Source organism: Ambystoma mexicanum, chromosome 8 (assembly GCF_040938575.1).
Source record: "Ambystoma mexicanum isolate Mex_15411 chromosome 8, UKY_AmexF1_1, whole genome shotgun sequence".
In the NCBI taxonomy this organism is placed as follows: domain Eukaryota; kingdom Metazoa; phylum Chordata; class Amphibia; order Caudata; family Ambystomatidae; genus Ambystoma; species Ambystoma mexicanum.
This window is the reverse complement of record NC_090929.1, coordinates 1,082,069,860-1,082,092,669: the sequence shown is the minus strand read 5'-3', so window position 1 is coordinate 1,082,092,669 and position 22,810 is coordinate 1,082,069,860. Positions and strand designations below refer to the sequence as shown.

The following is a 22,810-nucleotide window of genomic DNA, read 5'->3' as shown; positions in this document are numbered from 1 at the left end:
TCAAGAAAATTCAACAGAGAAAACATCCTACCTCTCCTTGGCCCACTCAAACGAATCCACCAGCACTTTAGACCCTCAAATCCTGCTGATCTCTACACAAGCACGCTAACCGTTGCAGTCAACGCCATCGCCCTTTTAACCCATAAGAAAGCTAAGCCCTCATTGCATGTTAATTCACGGTACTCCCAAGAGTAAGTCTAAGAAAAGTACTGCAGAATCCTGCTGGAAAAACTCCCCCACTGACACCCTTAAACAGGAATTCACAAGCTTGGCCAAACAATACAAACAAGCCATCACTGTGGCCAAAGCCTCCACCTACAACTTCAGAACAGCCAATGCTAACTCAAACATGCGAGAGCTATTCACCATCCTGAGAGAGCTAGAATCGCCTATCCCCAAAGTCTCCACTGAGAACAAAGACTTTGCATGATGCATGGCATACAAAAAGTGACGTTCTACAAAAAAAATAGCAGCCAAACAATCTAACCCCAAACTCACTCCCAGGACGCCCTTGCCATCCAGGACATCAAATTTGGCACATTTGTCATCCCCCGGTTCATATTTAAATAAATAACCACCCTGGACACACTACATATCTTAAAAAGCCTTAAGCCTTCGAGATGTAAAGGAGATGTCTGCCCAGCCACACTCAAAGACTGTGCAGATGCAATAGCCCCAATCATCACAGCATTTATCAATGCATCATTTACAACAGGCAAAGTCCCATCCTTGTTTTAAGAAGGTTGGGTCCTACCGTTAACTAAACCAAAACTTCCCTAGATCCTGCTATACCGAACTATTACAGACCGATCACCACAGTACCATTCCTTCTAAAAATACTGGACAGAGCTGCATATATCCAGATTCAAAAGCATCTGGAATCAAACCAAATCCTAGGTGCCCTGACAATCAGGGTTTCGCCATGGTACTGAGTCAGCACTACTTGATCTAAAAAATAAGATGGACGATATCAGGTACAAGGGCAAGCATGCCCTGCTGCTCCTTTTAGACCTATCTGCGGCCTTTGACTTAGACCACACCATCCTATGTCACCATCTCATTTCTGCAGTTGCCTTTTCTCTTGAAGCAGCAGCTTGGATTACCGCCTTCCTAGAAGGGCGAGTTATGAAGGTATTCCCTGATCAAGCATGTTCAGTGCCTGCTCCCATTAATTGCGGAGTACGCCAAGGCTCATGTGTCTCTCCCATGTTGTACAATATTTTCACAAAACCTCTCTTCGACCTCCTAGACGCTCGGGGCATGATTTACACCAACTGTGCTGATGACACACAAATCCTCCTCCCACTATCAGGCAACTAGACCCAGGACTCTTCCTTGATAAACTCCACATATACCACCATCCAAGCATGGATGGCGACCCATGGCCTTTGCCTTAATGACGAGAAGACAGAACTACTTCTAGTCGGACCTCACTCAGTCCTAAAAAAACTTGACACGGATTACACTGCCTCCGACATACATGGCACTAAGATCACGGTATCACCTACTGTGAAAACATTGGGCGTCTACTTAGATGCCACCCTCTCACTCTCTTGCCAAGTAAATACCATATCCTCATCAGCAGCATATTCCAAACTCCTTATTGCGGCCAGACCCTACCTATCTGAAGATGGACCGCCGTAAGTAATGAAGAGCTGGTCTGCTTTCCTGAATGGTTTGGTCCTTTCTACATACAATTTTAGAGTTTTTACAATGTCTAGGTTATGTAATGTCTCCTCGGCCGAGTAAGCATGTGGTCTAGGAAGAAAAACAGGAAGACACATTTGAGTCAAATGAAAATCGGAAACCACCTTTGGTAGAAAGGAGGGGACTATACGAATATCCTTATGGAAAACTATAAATGGTTCCTTAGAGGAGAGAGTTTGGAGTTCTCCAATTCTTCTAGCCGAAGTAATGGCTACTAAAAATGCTGTTTTGCAAGTTAGGAGTTCTAATTTGCATGATCCCATAGGTTCGAATGGTTTTTGCATTAGAGCTGACAAAACTACATTGATATCCCATTGAGGTGGAGGTTCACGAACAGGGGGATTAAAAAACGTACAAGACCCTCAAAGTGCCTACGAATGTCTTAGTTTGAAAGAGAGAAAGACCGATGTTCTCTTTTTAGGTATGCTCCAATAGCTGATAAGTAGTGCTTGCAAGTGTCTACTTTCACACCTGGGCAAACTAGATGAGACATGAAGGACATAACATTAACAATAGAAGCCCCTAGAGGGTTAAGGTTACAGTCTAAGGCCCAATGACAGAACTGTAGCCATTTTCTACGATATTGCTTCTTAGTAGAACCTTTTCTGGAAGCTGACATGATGGTTAGATTTTGCTTTGATAATTGTAGGTGGGAGAAGGAACCAGGCCTTCAAGTTCAGCAATTGAGGGGAGGGATGAAGAATCTGGCCCTTTCTGTTGAGTCAACAAATCAATCCCTAATGGGAGATTTAATTTGGAAGTCCCTGCTAACTCCAGGATGTCTGGAAACCAAATCTGGCGAGGCCAGAATGGAGCTATAAGAATCATTGTTAGATTCTGTGAAATTTTGAATTTGAGCAATGTTTTGTGTATCAGTGGGAGAGGTGGAAAAGTGTTAAGTGCTAGGTTTGACCAATCCAGGTGTAGAGCATCTCCCAGGGACTGAAGATGCTGACCTTGCCTTGATGCAAACTGAGGGCAGAGCGTTTTGCTGGTTGGCAATGAGGTCTACTGATGGATGGCCCCACGTCTGAAATATTGTCTTTGCTACTGACGTTTCAGCTCCCACTCATGCGGAGCAGACTGTAACCTGCTCAGTTTGTCTGCTAGGACGTTCTTCTTTCCCTCCAGATGGGACAACAAGAACATGCGATTATAGAATGGCCCAATACCAAATCTTCTCTGCAAGGAGACACAGGGGAAGGAAACAAGTACCCACTCCTGCTTGTTGATTTAGAACATTGCAGTGGTATTGTCTGAGAATTTTCACCACCTTTCCTTGAAGGGAGGGAAGAAATGATTTTACTGCGAGAAATATGGCTCTTAGTTCCAGGACATTTATGTGGTCTTTTTTCTTAGAAGACCAAAGGCCATGTGCTGTTAGACTTCGACAATGGGCTTCCCAACCGTACTCGGCTGAGTCTGTTGTAGTAACTATTTGGTGAAGGGGAGGCTGAAAAGGAGACCCGATTAATAGGTTCTCTGGGGAGTTCCACCAGATTAGTGAGTCCTGAACTTGAGTTGGAATTGGAATTTCCATTTCCTGAGAATGCAACAGTTGGTTCCAGTTGCAGGCAAGATGCCACTGAACTGTTTTCATATGGAACCTTGCATAGGAATCTAGGTTTATACAAGAAGCCATTAGCCCCAAGAGCCTTTGAAACCACCAAGCTGTTAGAACCTGATGTGTTTGGAACTTCAAGATGACTTGCTGAATTGCTTCTACCTTTCCGGGGGAGGGAAGACCATCTATAACTGCTCCTAGAAATTACATTCTATGCGAAGGGATGAGTTTGGATTTTGCCACGTTTATGGAAAACCCAAGGTTTAAAAGATTGTGGCAAGTAAATGACATTTTTTGAAGCAATTACTCAGGAGACTGGGCCTTGAGTAGCCAGTCTAGGTAAGGATATAGATGTACTGTCCTTAACCGAAGGTAAGCTGCCACTGTTCCCAGAATTTTCGTGAATACCTTGGGAGCGGAATTGAGTCCGAAGGGCAAACATGTGAACTGGTAATGAGACCTTCCTATGGTGAACCTCAGGAACTGACAGTGATCTTTGAAGAAGGAAATGTAAAAATAAGCATCCTGTAGATCTATAGATGCCATTCAATCGTGCAGATGAAGAGATGCTAGAATCTGAGGAATGGCCACCATATGGAAGGTTTCGATTAACAAACTGGTTGAGATCTGAGCGGTCTAGAATTGGCCGGATCCCGTTGGTTTTCTCTGGAATCAGAAAGTAACGGAAATAAAGGCCCCAACCTAACTCCTCTTGAGGAACCAATTCTATCACTCCTAAGAAAATTAGTTTTTGGATCTCTTCCAGGAGCTCTGGGGAAGATTTATGGAGCATCAGGGGATAGGATAGGAGAAAAGCCAGAAGGGCAATACGATAACCATGTCGAAAAATATTCAAAACCCATTCCTTTTGAGTAATGCTTTCCCAATGAGGAGGAAAGTTGGACATCCTTCCTGCTACCAGGGATGCATTCCCCTTGATGATAGTTGGTGCAGAAGGTATGTATATGCCCGGAAGGAAGTCAAATGGACTTTCTTTTGTTCTTGTGAAGAATTTGACAAAAGGGATGGCCCCGATTTAGACTGAGGTCTATAGCTTCTATTAATAGAAGAGTAATACAATTTTGTGGATGTGGCAGGACCACCATTTCCTTGAGGATGTGGTTGTTATGCTCACCTGGCTCCCAGAGGGGCGTTGATCGGACCCGGACAGCTGTGACCTCCTCCAACGTGAAATGTAGTGCAGAGATGACAGACTGGACCGCCTAATCTCGTCTGCTTGACCCGTAGAAATATTCTCCTGCAAGTGGAGATAGGGATTTAGCCACCCGTGGATTTTTGTAATGGCACCCCACTGTTCTCCCCACTAATCACCACCGATATTCACTTTCAGTAAGCTCACCTTATGTTTGTAAATGATGAGCTCTCCATCCTGCGTGGAATGCAGGGGCGTGTAGATACCAGTTACTTCACTGGTTTGAAGGCGTTGGAAGAGTTCCAGATGAATATTGACTCCGAGGTTCCAGGCGAGAACCCGTAAGTATAAAGTTCAAAGAGTTCAATATGTCCGATGTTCACTCTTGTACCTTCCTTTCTTGTGTTGCAGCTGGGTCCAAGGGAAGATTGTCTTGTGGCAGCTGATGGTGTTCAGGTAAGAGTCTGTATTACCCAACACTGTCTGGCAAAAGATGCGTGTGTTTAAATTGCTGGTTTCACTCTCCTTACAGGTGCGGCGTAAGAAGTTGCAGTTTGTTACGGAATAATGCCTCCGGTTGTTAATCAGGTAAGTCTATGGTGGAGAGGTTGTATTTGTTGGCTCTCTCGGCTCACCTTATGTTTCTTTTGTCCCCTAGATGGTGGAATTCGGCAGAGAAAATGCTGGAGGCTGCGCCGGATCGAAAAATGCTGTGAGGACTGGTGAGTATGGCGCGGCGGTGCAGCTGGCGATGCAACGCGTGTTGAATAATGTCCTTTTCAAGTTCGAAGACGTGATGGATCCGGAATTCAGGTAAGGATCAAAATAATATCTGTTTTCTAACCTTTCCTTCTTCTTTCTTCTATTGCTAGGAGCTCTGGATTCGAGACGGGCGTGGCTGAAGAATGGATGCTGACTGCAGGCACGGTGAGCATTACGCTGCTGGATGAAGAATAACGCGAAGCATGTGCTGCTGTTCGGGCGTGGTTTAAATAGCCTCCAAAGTAGTTCCAGATAAGAAGTCCCTAGAACCACCCCGAGTAAAAAATAGTCCCTGTAGTAAAATAGTCCCATCCAGGCCTCACGTTGGCTTGGATTCATTTGCAGCATGGTCTGCATGAGGTAAGTAAAGTCTACGAGCCTGGCGCCCAAGGCGCCAGGACTGAACTCAGACAGCCCCCAGCCGGGGCTGCTGAGGTTTTATTAAATATCTGGATGCCTGCTCCCGGGGCTGATGGGCTTGATCCGGATGCCCGGGAGTAGGCAGCATGACAGTGGTCTGAACGATTTAAAGTTTGGGTGCAACGGTTGTTTCACCGAAATTGAGCTAAGGGTTTTAGCAGCAGTGACACTGGCTTTACATTTTTGAAGGACCTCATCAGGAAAAAGTGTTTTGCCGCCTTCAAAAGGAAGCTCGAGAACATTTTCTTGAATATCCTGGTGAAGAGAAGAGGCTGATAAGTATGCATGTCTACGCATGCAGATTGCATTAGTGACCGGTCTTGCTATTGTATCTGTCAGGTCCTTAACCACTTGAATCTGTTGGAAAGCCACCTCTCTACCGTCTGAAATCCAAAAGGAAAACTCATCAACGGCTTCCTGAGGGAGCATGTCTGTAAAGCATTCCAGGTTCTCCCAATTAAGGATATGAAATCCTGCTAAAACTTTAGCAGTTTTTACTTGCCTGAGTTGTAGGTAGCATTAGGGTAGGACTTTTTCTTCCGTATGCCTCCCAGGCTTTTGCATTCTTATCAAGAACCGGAGCTGGAGAAGGACCTTTTTCCTTGGTGCCCAGGACAGCTGAAATTACTGCAGGTTGTGCAGGAGGACTTCCCATAAGTATGAAAGGCTCTTCCATAGGCAACTGTCTAAAGCTATGGAGATGTGCAGATCTGAATGAGGTTTTCCCAAACGTGCTAATGCTTGCTCTAGAACAGTTAACTCCATAGGAAGTGGATTTTTAGACGGCTGAGGTGGCAGCTTACCAAAAACACTAGCCTTTTCAGACTTATCCTTAGAAATGATTTCTAAGGCCTGCATGACTTTCGCCACAATCTCATGAAACACCTTAGATGGTGACGGAGCGGTGTTGTCATCTGAATCTATGTCAGAATTTTTGGAAATGACAGAGGAGCTGAATCCTCGCAGTCAACTGACACAATGATTGGCTCAGGAATAGGATCGATGGGCATTGATCCCCGAGGGGGTATGATAGGCAACATTTTGTCTTTAATGCATTGAGCCAGAACTTCCAAGAATTGTCCAGCAAGCATGGTTTTCAGGGCTGCATTAGTTATGTCATTCACCATTTGAGAAGGACTAGGTTGGGGCTATTGTAACCTAAAAGGTGATGTAGAAGAGTCAACCCCTGTAGACAGATGGGTTGGATAGTAGATGTTGAAAACCACAGGTCTAGGCACCAGGATATTAGTTAAAACCAGCTGGCTGTGGTCCAGATTGTGCTGGAACCCGAGTTGGTTAATGCAAATTGTCCTCAGACTGAAGAGAAAACTGTGGCAAAATCTGAGGTGAATTCACTCTCACAGGAGTGCTGAATAATTGTTCTGGAGGAACAGTAAACAATTTGGAAGCATCAGTGTCTTGCGAGTCAGAAACTAGAATGGAATAATCTTTTTGACTCTCTGGTACTGAATCAGAGACAGGTGCAATGGGTGATTTTTTTCACTTGTGCTTCTTTGGAGAAGTCTGTACCGGACTCAATCTCGAGTGAGAATGTTTATGCCTCTAGTGAGAGGACTTATTCTGTATCGAGTAGCTCGAGTGCTCAACTGCGGTTCCCGAGGATAAGATGTTGTCCTTCAGTACCGAAGTACTGGAAGGTTTACATGCAGTGGCTGACTTGGCTGTAGCAGATAGAGTGGAATAAGAAGGTACTGAGTCAACCACGGAGGCGTGCGCCTCTTTGAAGGAACTCTTGCCTATTAAGTTTACCGAGACATTAGAGGGTTTCCCCGGTACCGTGATAATTTTGTCTGGTGTAAATAATTCTTCCGGTACAGGGTGGATATTTTCAGACCCATTCCCACCTGGAGGTTCTAACACTTTCCCACCTGGAGGTACTAGTGTTTTCCCACCCAGAGGTACCCTCAGGTGAACACGCCCAGGGGTTCCCCCTGAACGGTCCTGTGAAGACTCCGGAACTGAGGAAGCGGTCTTCCCATGGGTCACAAAGGCTGGTGCCGAAACACCTACCTCACCTGAAGGTACAGTGCCCCTCTTACCGATGTCGGCCTCCCTCCTGTTCCGTACAAAGTCTTCAGTCGTCTTCGGTACCGGTCCCAGCTGTTTCATGGAGAGAAGACTAGTACGCAGAGACCTCGGGTGAATCCCACAGCAAAAGACACAGGCACTGATGGGGTGATGTATACCCAAACACCGGACGCAGGCATGATGGGGATGACCGCCGAGAATTGTTTTTGATAACGGATGCACTGCTTACATCCTGTCACATACGGCATGCATAGAGGGAGGCACCACAAATTGAAATAAAAATGAATGACCAATCGCTAAGAAAAAAGGAATGGACAGCAAAAAGTAACACCCCAAAAAGGAGGGAGTCGTAGCGCAGCAGAATTCCAAACCGCCCAGTAGGTGGAAAAACAGGAACTGGGTGTGGAACGTTGGTGACATAGGGATAAGGTATGCGACCGGCACACGGAGGGACGCTTGCGTTACATAGGCCCTAAACCTTCAATTTTCTTAAAGTGACAGCTATCTTTTGCAGCCAGCTTTTCTGGCCCACCTGCAAATGCATGCCTTCCCCAACCAGTTGGAAAGGAGGGACAGCCATGACGAAAGAGTAATGTGGTATTCTATGGGGTGGAGGGTCCTGGTCAGTCATGTGGTCCCCACCCGCATCTCTTCAATATGGTCATTGCAAGAGTACATGCCTTGATATACAGTAGGATAACATTATAACTTCCTGTTCACACTTGCCCTTGGGTGCTAGATACATGATGCTGGAAATGCAGTGGAGGGACAAGGCTTCCATGTCCTTGTCCTGTACTCCCTTATGTGTGTTCTGTGTTCCTTTCTGAATAGGAGTCCAGTTGGGACCCCTGGCAGTGCAGCTCTTCCTCTTTTTTGTTTTGGTGAACCAAGGCCCTTGAGATACCCTTATGGCACCCATGGGTGGGGGTACAGCCGTGTACCCCTAGAGTATGTTTTTGGGCACTTGTGTGTTGCCCACAGAGCAGGGTACGGGCTGGTGGCAGTTTCATGCCGATATATGACAGGAGCTCTGAGTATACTTTGAACTTAAGCTCCTGGCTGCGAGGATTAAGTTCAAAACCCTCTGCATTGTCCACAAGGCCTTCTGGGGCCTGGGGCCTAAATACCTTCAACTCTCTCTTCCTAAATATCTTCCTTCACGAGCCCTTCGCTCATCCGTCTCCAACTCCCTCATGGTCAGCCGCTTCTCGAAGCAACGAGCTGGGGGTAGATCTCTCTCCGCAGCAGGGGCCTCCCTCTGGAACAGCCTTCCTGCCTCCCTGAAACTTGAGGAGAACCATCTCCGGTTCCGGAAGCACCTCAAAACCTTCCTCTTCGCTTCTGCCTTCTCTCTCCCTCTCCCCTGCTAAACCTTCTTAACTCCCCACTGAATTCTGCACTAAACCTGCATCTGGGCCACTCTCAGCGACCTCGGTCCAGGGCCCAGCCACTCTCCACTTGCACTGCCTCCCTGGCTCCCCCTGCACTGTGGGACTGTCACTGTATCCCTACAGCCCCCTTCCCAGCACTTCCCAGCACTTGCTCTGCACTTACCTCGCACTTGCCACCAGCTGGCCCTTTTTATTTATCATTTATTATTTATTTTTTATTACGCTACTTACCTTGTACTGCACTTTCCCCCCACCTCCTCCCCCTGCACTTTCTCCTTTTCCCCTTACCTCTGCACTTGCGCGATCTGAATGACACCTGGCCTAGTAGGATCGTTTGTCTGTCTTCCCCTTGTTTCCCTCCCTCCCTGCCTCGTCGCGCCTTGAAACACTTGTGTATAGGCGCGTTACAAATACCATATCATATCATACTCCATTTTGTGATACACAGGCCCTAACATACGAATCAGTGGATTGCTGATAAAAGGCAAGAAGGCCCATGAGGCCTCTTGGTTTCTATTGCCTGTTACTTTGTTTGCTGAAAGTCCCGAGAAGCCCAGACTCTGTCCATTCCCCTGACTGGCTGTTGGGTGGAAGAACCATATATGGTATTGTGGGGGAAGTCCAGGCCAGACTGTCAGGAGCCTTCCCAGTGACTGTATGCTGTGGAAACACCCTTAAGGTGGGACCTGTGTGAATAGTGTGTGTGTGTCCAATATTCATTCTTGTGTGTGTGCGTGCGTGCGTGTGTGTGTGTGTGGCACAATGAATTAGACAGCCCTGCTTGAAAGTGACATGAATGCAGTGTGGTGTGCTGAAAGGCTGGGTGCTTGCCCAAGCCACATTCCTTGTTATGGGTGACTGGGGGGAAGTGAATGGCCTGAATGCCTGTGAGCCTGATTGGCTGGCTGCCTGCATGAATGCCTTCTGTGCGATTGGCTGACTGAGCCTGGCTCAGCCAGAGTGAATGAGGTACAGATGTGATGTGTATATCTAGGGACCTCTCACTAACCATTTTGTTCAGAAGCTGAAGTTGCAACTTGAAGCTCATCCCTGAAGCCCAGCTGGAAAAAGAAGAATTGCTGCTGCATTTCTTTCAACAAAATCTAAAAGCTGTCGAGTCTGTCGAGGAAAGATCCGAGAGAGGACCTGGCTAGGATACGTCTTCCAGAGTTACAAGGGACCATTGTGCAAAAACTGCTGCTCTTCGAGGTACCCTGGAAGGCAGTCCCGAAAGGCTGTTGACTGGAGAAGTGGTCCGCCGAGAATCCTGAAGAGAAGCACCGGGACTGCCGAAGCAACTCCCAACACCTGACGCCCACTGCCGGGCCTACATCCATCACAGAGTCTTCTTTGTGGCACCGAACACTTTGCATTGAGGTGCACTGCACGCCTCATCTTCCCAGGACTTCCACGAATGATCGTCCGAGAGCACCGCGAAGGACGAAGCTGCTGTCTTGACAACAGTGTTCCACTTTTCTTCGAGGATCTCGACGTTCTGTGATCCTTCTTTAAAGGGAGTCCACCCTCGAGGGATCCGTCGACGAACCGTCGAAGAAACTCTTCCATTTCAGATACATTGGGGTGATTGTACACTTTTTGACCAGGAACCAAGACTTATTTAACATTAATAGACTGGGCTTGTTAATACTTTTATTACAAGTTGCCCAGGTTGGAGGGATCCTCACTCATAATTGTGTCTCTATTGCTAAAGAAGACATTCTGCCATTATTTAACTTAACCTGCCTTCCTTCCTTATGATCCATGTTGATGCACCTTGCTGCATGATTTGTATGCTACATAATAACTGTCAGCAGTTGATGCATTTTAAAGGAATCTATAGCTAAGTGTGGTACCACATAGAAATTGTATATATTTGGCATATTAGAATTACCAGATTACAAAGTGTGTTATTGAATTGTACATGTATATATCTCTGAACCTTAATTTGTATATAAAGAACTCTGTGGTGAGCACATAACAGTCTGTGGACATACCTTGGTGGGGGTTTGGGGACTCACTGTACTTAAGAACCAGCCTGCATCACCTCCTGAGAGCTTAGGCCTTGTTTGCTCGTCCATAGCTACCATATAGAGAACCTTGGCTGGGTGCTCTGTGCCTCTGCTCTGCCACATAGACGGCAGAAGTACAGATACCCCCCCCTCCAGTCTTTACAATAACCTTGCCACTTGAGCACTATTATGTAAGGGTGAACAATGTCAATTTCCTCACCGCTCACAGACCCCTAATTGCATTTGCCTCCACTTAGGGCTCAAACGGGAGCATGCAATGTGAAGTGTGTTTTCAAAGGATACAACTAAAGATCTCCTAAATACTTATGAAAAAAGTCTCCAAATCTGAACAGTTTGTTGAAGCCTGTTGATGTTTTTCAAGCTAAAAAAGAGAATAAGTGACATATTCAAACTTCTAAACCCACAGAGTATTTGCGTTATAAACGGACCACTCACTCCCAAAGTTACTGTGATAACACTAGTGACTGAAAGGCTGTGGAATTGGTCATTTTTCTGAAACCCTGGCTTGCAAACTGTAGGCATTACTTACTTATCAAAGTTGCAGAAGGGCTTAAAGCGATCCACCAGGATCTGCATTTTCTCCATTTCTCCAAACGACAGGTATGGGATAATACGCAGCAAGCCTTGAAGGACACTAGGGTTGGAACGCACAAAAGTGCTGTTGATCTGGTCCAGAAGCATCACCAGCTGGTCTTTGTCACCAGTTAGGAGAAGATTTCCCTGGGAAAAAATATAATCTGGTTAAATAGGTTTCACAGTGCTCTTCTTGTCTAGATATTTAGCACTTTTGAGAATTATAATGGTTGAACTCTTAAGAATTTTCAACACCCTCATGCAAAACCCACCAATAACAATGTACATTTGAACAATCACTATAAAATCAATTTTAATATCCTTCCAACAATGGAAATTACAGGTGCCTGGTCTAAACCCCCACTGAAGATAACTTGTAGAATTGCTTTTTCTGAAAGCAGTATAGCAATAAACACCTGATATTAATTTGCCCTAGGTTGAAGAATTGATGGGCAATACATTTAGATCAATCTGCAGTTATCGATATTAGTTGTATATTCACGGATGACAGTATTGAAAAGAAACTTATATTTATTGAACTGTATTGCATGAAAGGTTCTGTTTTAACCAGAACATACTATAAGAAAAAAAGAAAATCACAATACAACCTTATACTTTAAGGCTGCAACCATTAGCTGAAGTGTTTCCAAAGGGCCTTCACTTTCACCTCAGTCAATAAGCACCTAATCTTTGGAGGGCCGTTCTATAAAACTAATTTCTTAGGTTTCACACGTATGCAGACAGAAAATGTTACTCATATGTAATGTGAGAAACCAAAAGGCGTCTTCCTAGCTAGTCCCCGGGGATCTGTCATCCAGGTGGCCAGGACACAGCCATTGCTATTGGATCCAGTTCCTGGGGGTAGACCAGTGAGGGAGGATCACCTGGATGGGGGGTCCTTGGGGCATGGAAGTGGGACACCAATGGGTGAGACACGGTATCCTCCTTCTTGCAACACCTTTTCCCCCTTCTACCACGTAGGATATTCCAAAAATACTGCCCCATCCCCCTTTTCCGGCACGGACACTTTCGCACACCACAGACAACTGACTAACACCTGAGCCGTTTACGTGACATGTCCCAATACATGGGTCAGGCATGGTCAAGCAATTGACCTGAATCACACACACCTGACAGCTCTTTCCCTTCCGCACAGGGATAAAAGAGAGCATAAAAGCACACGACGAGCAAGGCAGACCGCATGACGAGACAGCTATCCAGGCACGGCAGTTCAAGAGGAGGAGAAAAGTGGTGAATGTTGAGAGGCTGACAAGGAGAGACACGACCTTGCCCTTTTCGACCCAGACCCGCAAAACCTCTGAAGAAGGAATTTTAAGACCATGGACAATAGCTCAAGTGTGTGGCGGCAGATGTCAACGGTACATACGGCGTGCTCACGCTAATAAGCAGGACCGAGGGAGGTGCCTGCTATTGTAGTACCGTCCTTGGGTCCAGATATTCTGAAAAGCCAACCGGTTCATCACAGCCAGTGAGTCGAGCGGAGATTAGATCAAAAACAAACTGTGTTGAACGAAAGCCATAAAGTAGCAACTTAAGGGAAGTTCAAAGACCTGTTAAGAATAAAGGGGAGACCAGCTGCAGAGGGATACGGCACCACGTGGGTGCTTACTCGAGAGCCTCTGATCAAAACCGTGTTAGTTGAAACTGCTAATACCAGAAGGCCTTGGGAAGGCTGCAAAGGAACGGTCAAAGTGATCATACAGGGGTCTTGCAAAATCATCTGTACAGGCGAAAGTCTTTGACCAACAGGTGATTGAGAAAGGCACGATTGATAAGGTTGGCAACAGTAAACCTGGCAGAGGGATGCTGACAAAAAGGGGCAAAGCCTGAAGTCCCTATGAACACTGTGTTGACAGACGTGAACCCGACCAAGGGCTGTCCACAGTGAACTGTTTAGCAAAGGTTGACAAGAGTGAACCCAGCAGAGGGAGGCCGACAGAAAGGGGCAAAGCCTGAAAAATTGCGTAAAAAGACATTGAGATTCGTGAACAAAGTAAAAGCCATAGTGAACCCTAAAGCGGGAGGGTGAAAAATGTGAAGGGTCTGCGCCCGGAAAAGGGGGAACCAGGGGTAAGCCATTATCACTAACTACCATAGAAAAGGAACTTTTTGGTTTATTTTCTGACTCCCGAAGGCTAGAGGCTTTATGCAGGAAGAGAGACTTGGCCATCAAGGTTCTTGAAGGTTGAGAGCGGAACTGTGGTCTCGTGCTGGGGAAGTCCGAGTAGTGTGCTGTGCTCAGAGGTTCCACCTTATCCCATGCGCAAAGCATGGGGAAAGGAGACCCCGACTACTGTATCCTGACATTATTTGTGAACACTTTTGTTTTTTATGAATCCTATCCCACACTCCTTTTGTAATTAGCGTAAGGATTGGCAATAGGTTTTTCTTAGTATAGGCCGTTTTATTTGACCCAATGCCACTACGACTGCGTTATTTTCATTTGATGGTCGAAGCTTGCGCCCATCTTAGATTTAGGTTTAGATTAGGCGTTTATCTCACCCGCTTTTGGAGTTTAATACCAAGTAAGTGTACAATAAAAGTATCCCTTTTTCCCCTGGCTGAGTTCTCTCCCCCAAACATTTTGCATGTTGGTGGCAGCTCAATTTTAAAAGCTCCATCGCTGTGTAGTCTAATCTACCATGTTGAAAACCACTTGCTTGCAGAGTAGGAAAAAGATGGCTACTTGGTGTTTTCCTAAGTCCTAGGATGTAGCCATTGATTTTGCAGTCTTCTTGTTTGTGTTTCACTGCAGCAACATTCATTTTGACTTTTTAGCCTATGAGAGAAAGGCTGCTTTGAGTGAGTGGGATCCAGCTTGACCTGGGCGAAGGGTCTGCCAACGCAAAGCTGCATCCCTTTTGTGCCCACCTAATAGTAAGACTGCCAAAAATGTACCAAAGGTATCAGAGATGTGATTAGGGGGCTTGTGTCATAAGTGGTGTATAACTCTGGAGATTGTCAGAGTGTGTATTCAGGACAACTTCAGAAATAAAGAACAGTTCAATGTCTTCATTTCTCTTTGCAGGGAGGGCTGGAGGAATTTCTACCGGAAGGATGTTGAAGCAACCCAAATGGTCCATTTGATCAGACTATAATGTCCAGGTCCAATATGAAATTCTCAATTCTAACTAACAATTTCTATGGTTTGTCGCACCATTGGAGTGTCCTTTACTTCACTCAGTCTCAAGGAATTTGAAGCACCCCAACACACTTCTTAGTTAGCCTTGGCCATTGATCCAGAAGATGCGTTGTCCTTCTGTGATCTCTAGCTGCTGGCCACAGAACTATCGTACCAGGGCAGTACCTTGCGATTCCTCCACCCTCCTCGGTCCACCACACTAGCTCTAGGGGATGCTTTCATCAGTCCCCATCAGAAATGTATCTTGCTTGTCTGTTGGCTTTTCTGATTGCTGAGTCCTCTGGGTCTTCAGCCACCACAGGCTATTCTTTGGTTCTCAAAGTCTCAGGGACCCACTAGGCTCCCGCCCCAGCTGGGTGGAGCTGCTTCGGTCTCTCGACTCTGTTGACCTCATGACTACTACCAGGATGTGGGCTATAACCTCTCAGGTTGATCTAAATGTCGCTCCTTCTCAATGGTCTTTGGCTTTTGACCGCTTCTAGTTTATAGCCCACAATAGTCTATCAATCTCTCCTTGACATCTAATCTTTCTCTGGAACTGGGTTAGCGAGCTTGACCCACCTTTTTCTACTCTCGCCCTGTTAATCTCTATGAAAGCACATCAAGTTTCTTGTTTCTTATGACGCAGAACCTCTATGGTGTGGTGTGGTGTGGATGTCTGGCATAGTTAATGAGCACAACTTCATTTTTGTCTGCTACTGTTTTTTGTATCTAGTACTTGGTCACAACATTATCCTGCTTAATCAACCCATTTGTCATGAGTTTGTACTCACCTTGTCCTCACTCAGAGGCTCTGCATTGGACTCATCCAGTATGATCTCCATTATGCTCAGCACCTGCTCAGCAACTGCCGCTCCACCGCTGTCTTTGCTTTCTTGCTCAGCGACCAGGGCCTACCAAGAGAGACAGTCAGTATAGACCTCATAAAGGGGCCTCATGATGCAGTATCAAAAATACAATGTTCCCTTTGTTATTATACAAAGAAATGCCCACTCAACAACACTTTACCCCCAGAACACACGTCTTACCAAGTTCAGTGTGCCCAACATGACGTTCAGTGTGTTCATCTCAGGTTTGACCAGCTGGTGTCGATTAACTTTCACTTTCACGCAGTAACTGAAAAGCTTTAATAGCACCTACCAAGACAGAAACAAGATCTCATAAAAAGGCTAAAAAAGATATATGATATTACCAAGAGACCAACTCCTCAAATTAAAAGGACCACCCTGATTTTGCAGCCAGACCATTTGGCTACATTGTAAGTAAAAGTGAACCAAAAGAAACTATGCGCGCATCCATCCCCACTCATCATGAACAGCCGGTATCTGCCTCTTACACTAGGGCATCTCAAATCATTGGGATCCACATACTTTGACACAGTAACCACACTTGCTATATCAAATGTTAAGGCATTTCTTCGTACAGGCCTCTGCTGAGGGCTGTGCAATCACTTACTTTAAGGTGGGGCAAAGCAACCAGCCCAAAAGAAAGCCAAATCTCTCTAAAACATGTTAGCAAGGCATAGCAATCAAGCTTAAATCCAGGCAGGGGATGAGGGCTGACGGAAAGGTATAACCAGTCCACACACTTATCCATAGAAAATGCTCTACACTGGTATACTTGAAAATATATACATTTGTTATGCGACACACACATATAGAGGCTTTAGTTAAATATGTACTTGAAAACAAAGCAGTATAAAAAAAATACACAAAAACAGTAAATGTCACTGAGGACTGCCCTCACCCCTCCACTTAAATGTGGGTCTGTCCACTCCTAGGGATAGGCCCACAACATATAGTGACAAGGTGAAGAGGTGAAATATAGAAAACAGGGACCATGTAATAAAACAGTTAAAATACCCAGTGCCTCCACAAAACAGTACACTGTCCTACAAGACACAACTCACGTCTATATTATATTGTAGGCCCACTATTTGGTGATAGGCACATAACATTTAAAGACATGGGTTGGCAAGAGAAGTAGACATATATCTTTAAGAAAGATAAATTGTATATGGCTTTCATGGATGTCCGGTCGGCATTTGACAGGGTAAATATACATAAATTGTGGTCTTTGCTGGGATCTGTGGGCTGTCCTGGTACGCCAGTCAGCGTTCTGTCGGAGGTGCATGCTAATAATAAGGCCTGTGCGATAATAGGAAATGATGGTCGTTTTACTTTATGGTTTTCCGTTTGTGCTGTTGTGCAACAAGGTTGTGTTCTTGCATCTTTATTAATTTCACTGTACACAAACAACATATACTAATATCCTGCAGAGTGCAATACTGTACTCCAAATGCTAGGTAGCATGCCTCTCCCTGTCCTAAAGTATGCATACGACAATACTGCTTGCGAGAACAGCACGATCTCTACAGCGGTTAATAGCGGCCTATGTTGAATTTATGCCCAGTTTGGATTTGGCTATCAATGCCTCTAAATCAACAATGGTCTGCCAATCCAGGCAAAAACACCATAAATTAATTCAATCAAAGTTTATTGAACTTATAACTACTTGGTTTTACATTCATGCCAAGGTTCAAAGGAGCAAGCCATATTGGCCATCAAAAAATTAAATGTTGCAGGCTCTCGGGATTGGGCTCGTTTTGCCAAATCTTATAGCTCTAAACCGCTAGATATACTATTGGGAATCCATTTGATTAAGGCAAAAATGGTTACTAAATATGGTACAGGTTTGTGGGCTATAGCTGGGGTAATTTCCCTGCAAGTAGAAGAATATTTTTTTTAAAATGGTTACCAGGCCTGTCCAATTCTGTCCCAATATTTTCTGCTCGCAAAGAGCTTGGACATACACAAATCACCAGTCACATGGCTTGGTTGTTTCACAATCCCCCTTTAGTACACTTTCCACTTACAGGGCTTTAAAGAGTACAGCACACAATCTCATGTATTACAATGTTCTTACTCACCAATCACAACTCACATTCAAAGTGATAAACTTACTGTGGTCAGCCAACACTTACATGCAGGATATGTGCCCTTGATGTGTACATGACATACACAATTTCTTGTATGAGGAGCTCACACTCATGCCCAGCACACTCCAATGCTAGGTGTTTCCATTCATGGTGCCTAACACAAGAGTGTGAAGGTGTTCCTACTCACTGTTACAAAGACACTCACAGGAAGTAAGCAGCCACATGCTTAACAAATTAATTTAATTGCATATCTTTCACACTCACCATCAGGAGATGTCGTCCTTGTTTGAAGTCCTTAATTCCAGTTAGGCGATTCAGCATACACTCCAGACCGCCACACTGAGACATAACACCTGCCATCTTATACACCTCTTCCTCATCCTCCTCTTCATCTATAGGGAAGAGACAATTGTTATAAAGCTCCCATATTGTTAACTTGCTGCCTAGGACCGAGGAGATGCTGGATGTCCAATTCCTATTTGTCTAGGTCATTAACTAAGAAAAGCAACCTACAGTTCTCCATCTCACAGAATGCAATCTTTTTTCCCCATGTGAGCAAACAGTTATTCAGGGCAAAAGTGGAAATAAGGCAATCCTCCCTGTAACTTCTGTACTCGTACTGCTTCAGTCTACCAAAGTACCGGGTTGTCCGTTACTGTTGCCGAAGTGCAGTACCATAGTCTATCCATGATTGATTTATCCCCTCCACACCAGGCCATGCCAACCCAGGACATACCACCCACAGCCCCCATCCCCTTGCCCAAGCCCTCATCTCTCTCATTCGCCCCCCCCCTTCACAGCCAACATTTCTCCACCCTAAAGGCGACTCAGCAGCCCACTGGCATGCCACTTGCCCTAACTCCCCCTCCATACCCTCCCACCCCTTCCTCCCGTATGCCTCTTTGGAGAAACCAGAGAGTCGTGTTCTCCCAAGTAGACCTCAGGAAAACCTTATTCAGGTGGCCAGGGGAGGGCTGGCGCTCTCAGATCCCAATCCTGGGGGTGGACGAGCGAGGGAGGATGACCTGCATAAGGGTACCCAGGGTTATGCTCAGGGTAATGCCCCAGGTGAGACACAGTATATTACCAAGGGAGAAGATGAGGAAAGAGATCCCTGAGACCTTTATGGGCTGTGCCACATCTGCCCCCTTCTTCCCATTAGTTCCCTCCGGCCGAGATCCAACAACCCCTTCATGCGTAATCAATCCTCCAAAGTCCCAATTTCCATTACACCCAAAAAGCATAACTCCCAAAATCTTTGTTTCTACGGTCTCCATTCGCATACTCCCTATCCTTCTTTCGTTCCTGAGAATCATTTTCTGCATTCCTACATGATCAGACGAAACACTATGGTTCCCACAATCCCCTTTATTTATGTCACAACCCCAACTATTCCTGCTTACCTTGCAAACCCTACCAATCCCATCCCCATGATTGTCATTTCCCAAAATCCCAACCTACAATGACAGAACACTATCGTTCCCACAATCCCCTATGTTCTGTTATTCATTCCGATCAGTCTCGCCCATTTAACAAACCCCCCAAAACCTACCCTTCAGAGAGTACCCCAAACCCAAATACGAAGGATATGATTGCCATACACCACCTTTTTCCCTTCCGACTCTGTAGGATGCTCTGACATTCAAACTTTCCCCTTTTCTGACACAAACACTCATGCACACCACAAACAACTGACTAATGTTAAGCCTGTGTACCTGACATGTCCCAAGCAGAGGGTCAGGCAAAGTCAGATAATTAACTTAAACCACACACATCTGACGGCCCTTCCATTTCCCCACAGGGATAAAAGGTGGAGCAAACAAGTGCAGTACGAGCAAGGCGAGCACAGCAGACAGCATGACGACAAGGCTAACACGCGTCAGTTCAAGAGAAAGAAGGGCGGCAGGAATCAAGAGGGTGGCGAGGAGAGATGCGACTTTGCCCTTTTCGTCAGAGCCTTCGTGGAAGATAGCCTAAGACCGAGAACAATAGCACAAATGTCCTGCTGCAGATGTCAGCCGCACACAGGGCAAGTCTATGCCGATAAGCAGGAGCGAAGAAGCTCCAGCACCTGTGGTACCAGCCTTGACTCCAGAGAGGCAACAGCCGAGCAGTTCATCACAACCGGTGAGTCGAGGGGCGAACCGATAAGAACCGGGCTGTGTTGAGTAGGAATCGCAAAGTGGCACATTTTGAACCAAAGCTGATGAACTTTTAATGAACTGTAAAAAGTGTGAAGGGGAGACCAGTGGCAGAGGGAAACCGGCACCACGTGGGTGCTAACTCAAGAGACACTGGTCGAGCCCTGTATAAGAGAAACTACAAGTACCAGAAGGCCTTAGGAGGGCCAAACAAAATATGTCAAAGTGGTCATACATAGGTTCGAACAAAATCCTCGTAAAATCGAAAGACTTTGATCTACAAGCACTTTGAAAGCAAGGGAAGTGAATCCCGCTTTAAGAGAAAGCAAGGGACGTAAATCCCCCATCGAGAGAGAACAAGGGAAGTGAATCACTTGAGAGTAAAGTGAAAAGGAGGCAACGGAGGTCTGATCCCGACTGAGGGAGTTCCAGGGGTGTAGACATCATCCAGAGAAGATAAAAAGGCAAGAGGGGTCCGACCCCGACCAAGGGAGATCCAGGGGTGAAGCCATCACCCAAAAATATAAAGAGAAGAGGGTTCTGAGCCCGACCGAGGGAAATCCAGGGGTGAAGCGATCACTCAAAGTTAATTGATAAAGGAACTTTGATATATTTATGGAATACGATGCAAGAAGGTTCAGCACCCAGAAGAGGGGGACCCAGTGGTGAAATAGTCACCCTACGTGAAACTGTGATAAGCTATTGAGAAGGGTCGGCTCCCAGAAGAGGGGAGCCCAGGGGTGATCCAGTAACCCAGCGAACAATGGAAACTAACTCATTTGTTAAAGGAACTTTTGTTTTTGTTATTAGACCACATCAGGCCTCGAAGGCAAGAGATTTTCACAGGAAACGAGACTTGGCCATCGACTGTCCTGAAAACTGCCATTGGAACTCGCCTTGTGCTGAAGAAGCCAGAGACTGTACTGTGCTCCAAGCTCCCCTCTCACCTCTTAGTGCAAAACGTGGGGGAAGGGAGACCCAGGCTACCGCCTCCTGATATATTATTTGAGAACATTTCTTTCTTTTCTTGAGAATCATGCCACACCCTGTTTTTGTATGAGTTGTGAGGTTTGGCACTAGGTTTCTTAGTATAGGCCCTTTTGTTTGACACGCCACTAGGACTGCCTTATTTTTATTTTTTTTTTTTTTATAATTCTGTTTATTACGTTTTAGTAACACAACAACAAAACAAACATGAATCAAAGGCATACATCAGATCATGGTAGCAAGGCAGTTTTCAAAAAAGCAAAAGGAACCCAGTCGGGCCGAGAGCCAACAGGCATTTGTGGGATAAGGCAGGTAACCAATGTTAACAACAGTACATGTCTATTTTCAACGGCACTTTTCAGTTAGCGTCCAGCCATTTAACCCATATTTTTTCGAATTTGCGGGGGCAACCCCATGCATTATAAATCCGGCGCTCCGAGGCCGCGCATCTGTCCAGCTCATTGCTCCAGCGGTTCACGGATAGAGGGTCGGCAGAGCCCCAGCTAGCCGCGATCAATCTTTTGCCTGCCCCAAATGCCAGTGCCAGAAATATTTTTTCATATTTCGAGAGATCCACTTCACCTCGGATTCCCAGCAGTATCATTTTGGGATCCCTGGGGATTGGTGTCGCCAGGGTGGCTGCGATCTTGTTGATACAGTTCTCCCAGAAGACCTGTAAGACTCGGCAGTCCCATAACATATGGTAAAACGTGGCAGGTTCTGTTTTGCACCCGAGGCATGTCCCGTCTTCCAGTCCCCCCCATCTGGCCATGGCAGTGGTTGACACGTACTCCCATCTTAGATTTAGGTTTAGATTAGGCATACAGAATTGTTCAATAAACACCCTTGAACTGTGATCTCTTGTGTCCGTCTTACTTGTTGTCACCATGAGTTTCTCACACTCCCTGCCTGTCCAAACCCTTTCCTGATCACCCTTTCACAGACAACTCTCCAGCACAAAAATAAGGCAGATCAGGCAGCTTGCTGGCGTGCAAACACCTCTAACCCCATCATTACAGACCACCGTGAACCTCACACTATAAACATCCCACCTATGCTGAACCCCCTAAGTCCCTCCCGTGGCGATGGTGCACTACACCTAGATTTCCAACTAACTGCTCCCCAACCCACCCCACCAAACACCTAACTCAGACATCCCCTCTCCATCAGTGCTGCACGTGCCGCCCTGGCCAATACTACCCCATCTGCAAACCCACCTACACTCCGGCACACTCCTGGCCCTCAAGCGCCCCGCAATTCTGCTCAGACCTGACTGAACAAACTGCCAGCTACACACTGTTCTCCCCAGGTCACCACCTGCACACCAACCCTACTCCATGGAGCCTGCCCCACCCCCTCCCAGACTCGTCCTAGCACTTTTCATGTCTCCCCAAAACACCCTTGCCTGATCAATATCACTCTAAACCCTCCCCCTTCTAAACCTCCCCCTCCTGAACCTCCCAAAACACCTAGCCATCCTCCACAAATAACTGTCAGTCATTTCCACAGAGAGCCTTCCTGGCAACACCAAATGCAAATCGTTTCTCGCCAAGTTCCACCTGAGCCCTTCAGTCACCCACAGCTTCCTCCTCCTATATAGGACACCCGGCTATGACCGACACTTTACTGATTCGCTCTGTGACTCCCTCTCACCCACACTGATCCAGCATATTGCACTCAATATGTACGGAGATTTCAACATCTGGTTTGATGTCTCTGCCAACCCCACTACCCGCTCCCACAATTGATCTCACACCAGACCCACATTCTAGGACACACACCCTAGACACACTTTTCTGCACTTCTGGCCAAGTCTCCCCAGTCATCTGGACTGATCACCATGCTATCCCTTTCTCACTTCAATGCCTTCCACCCCCCCCCACCACTTCCACCAATCAATACCTCAACTACCCCGGCGACTCGCCTCTTTGG

At 46.1% G+C, this 22,810-nt stretch overlaps 1 protein-coding gene across 6 annotated transcripts in view; it reads right to left on the bottom strand.

The window, feature by feature from the left end:
- Nucleotides 1-22,810, bottom strand: part of UBR4 (ubiquitin protein ligase E3 component n-recognin 4) — a 2,945,062-nt gene that overhangs the window by 237,011 nt on the left and 2,685,241 nt on the right. For all 6 annotated transcript variants that reach the window (XM_069611069.1, XM_069611071.1, XM_069611072.1 and 3 more), the window contains 4 exons: nt 18,015-18,142; nt 15,841-15,948; nt 15,586-15,705; nt 11,606-11,796 (listed from right to left, as the gene is read on the bottom strand). In XM_069611069.1, the coding sequence (XP_069467170.1) occupies nt 11,606-11,796; nt 15,586-15,705; nt 15,841-15,948; nt 18,015-18,142 (547 nt within the window). The remainder of the gene's footprint in view (nt 1-11,605; nt 11,797-15,585; nt 15,706-15,840; nt 15,949-18,014; nt 18,143-22,810) is intronic.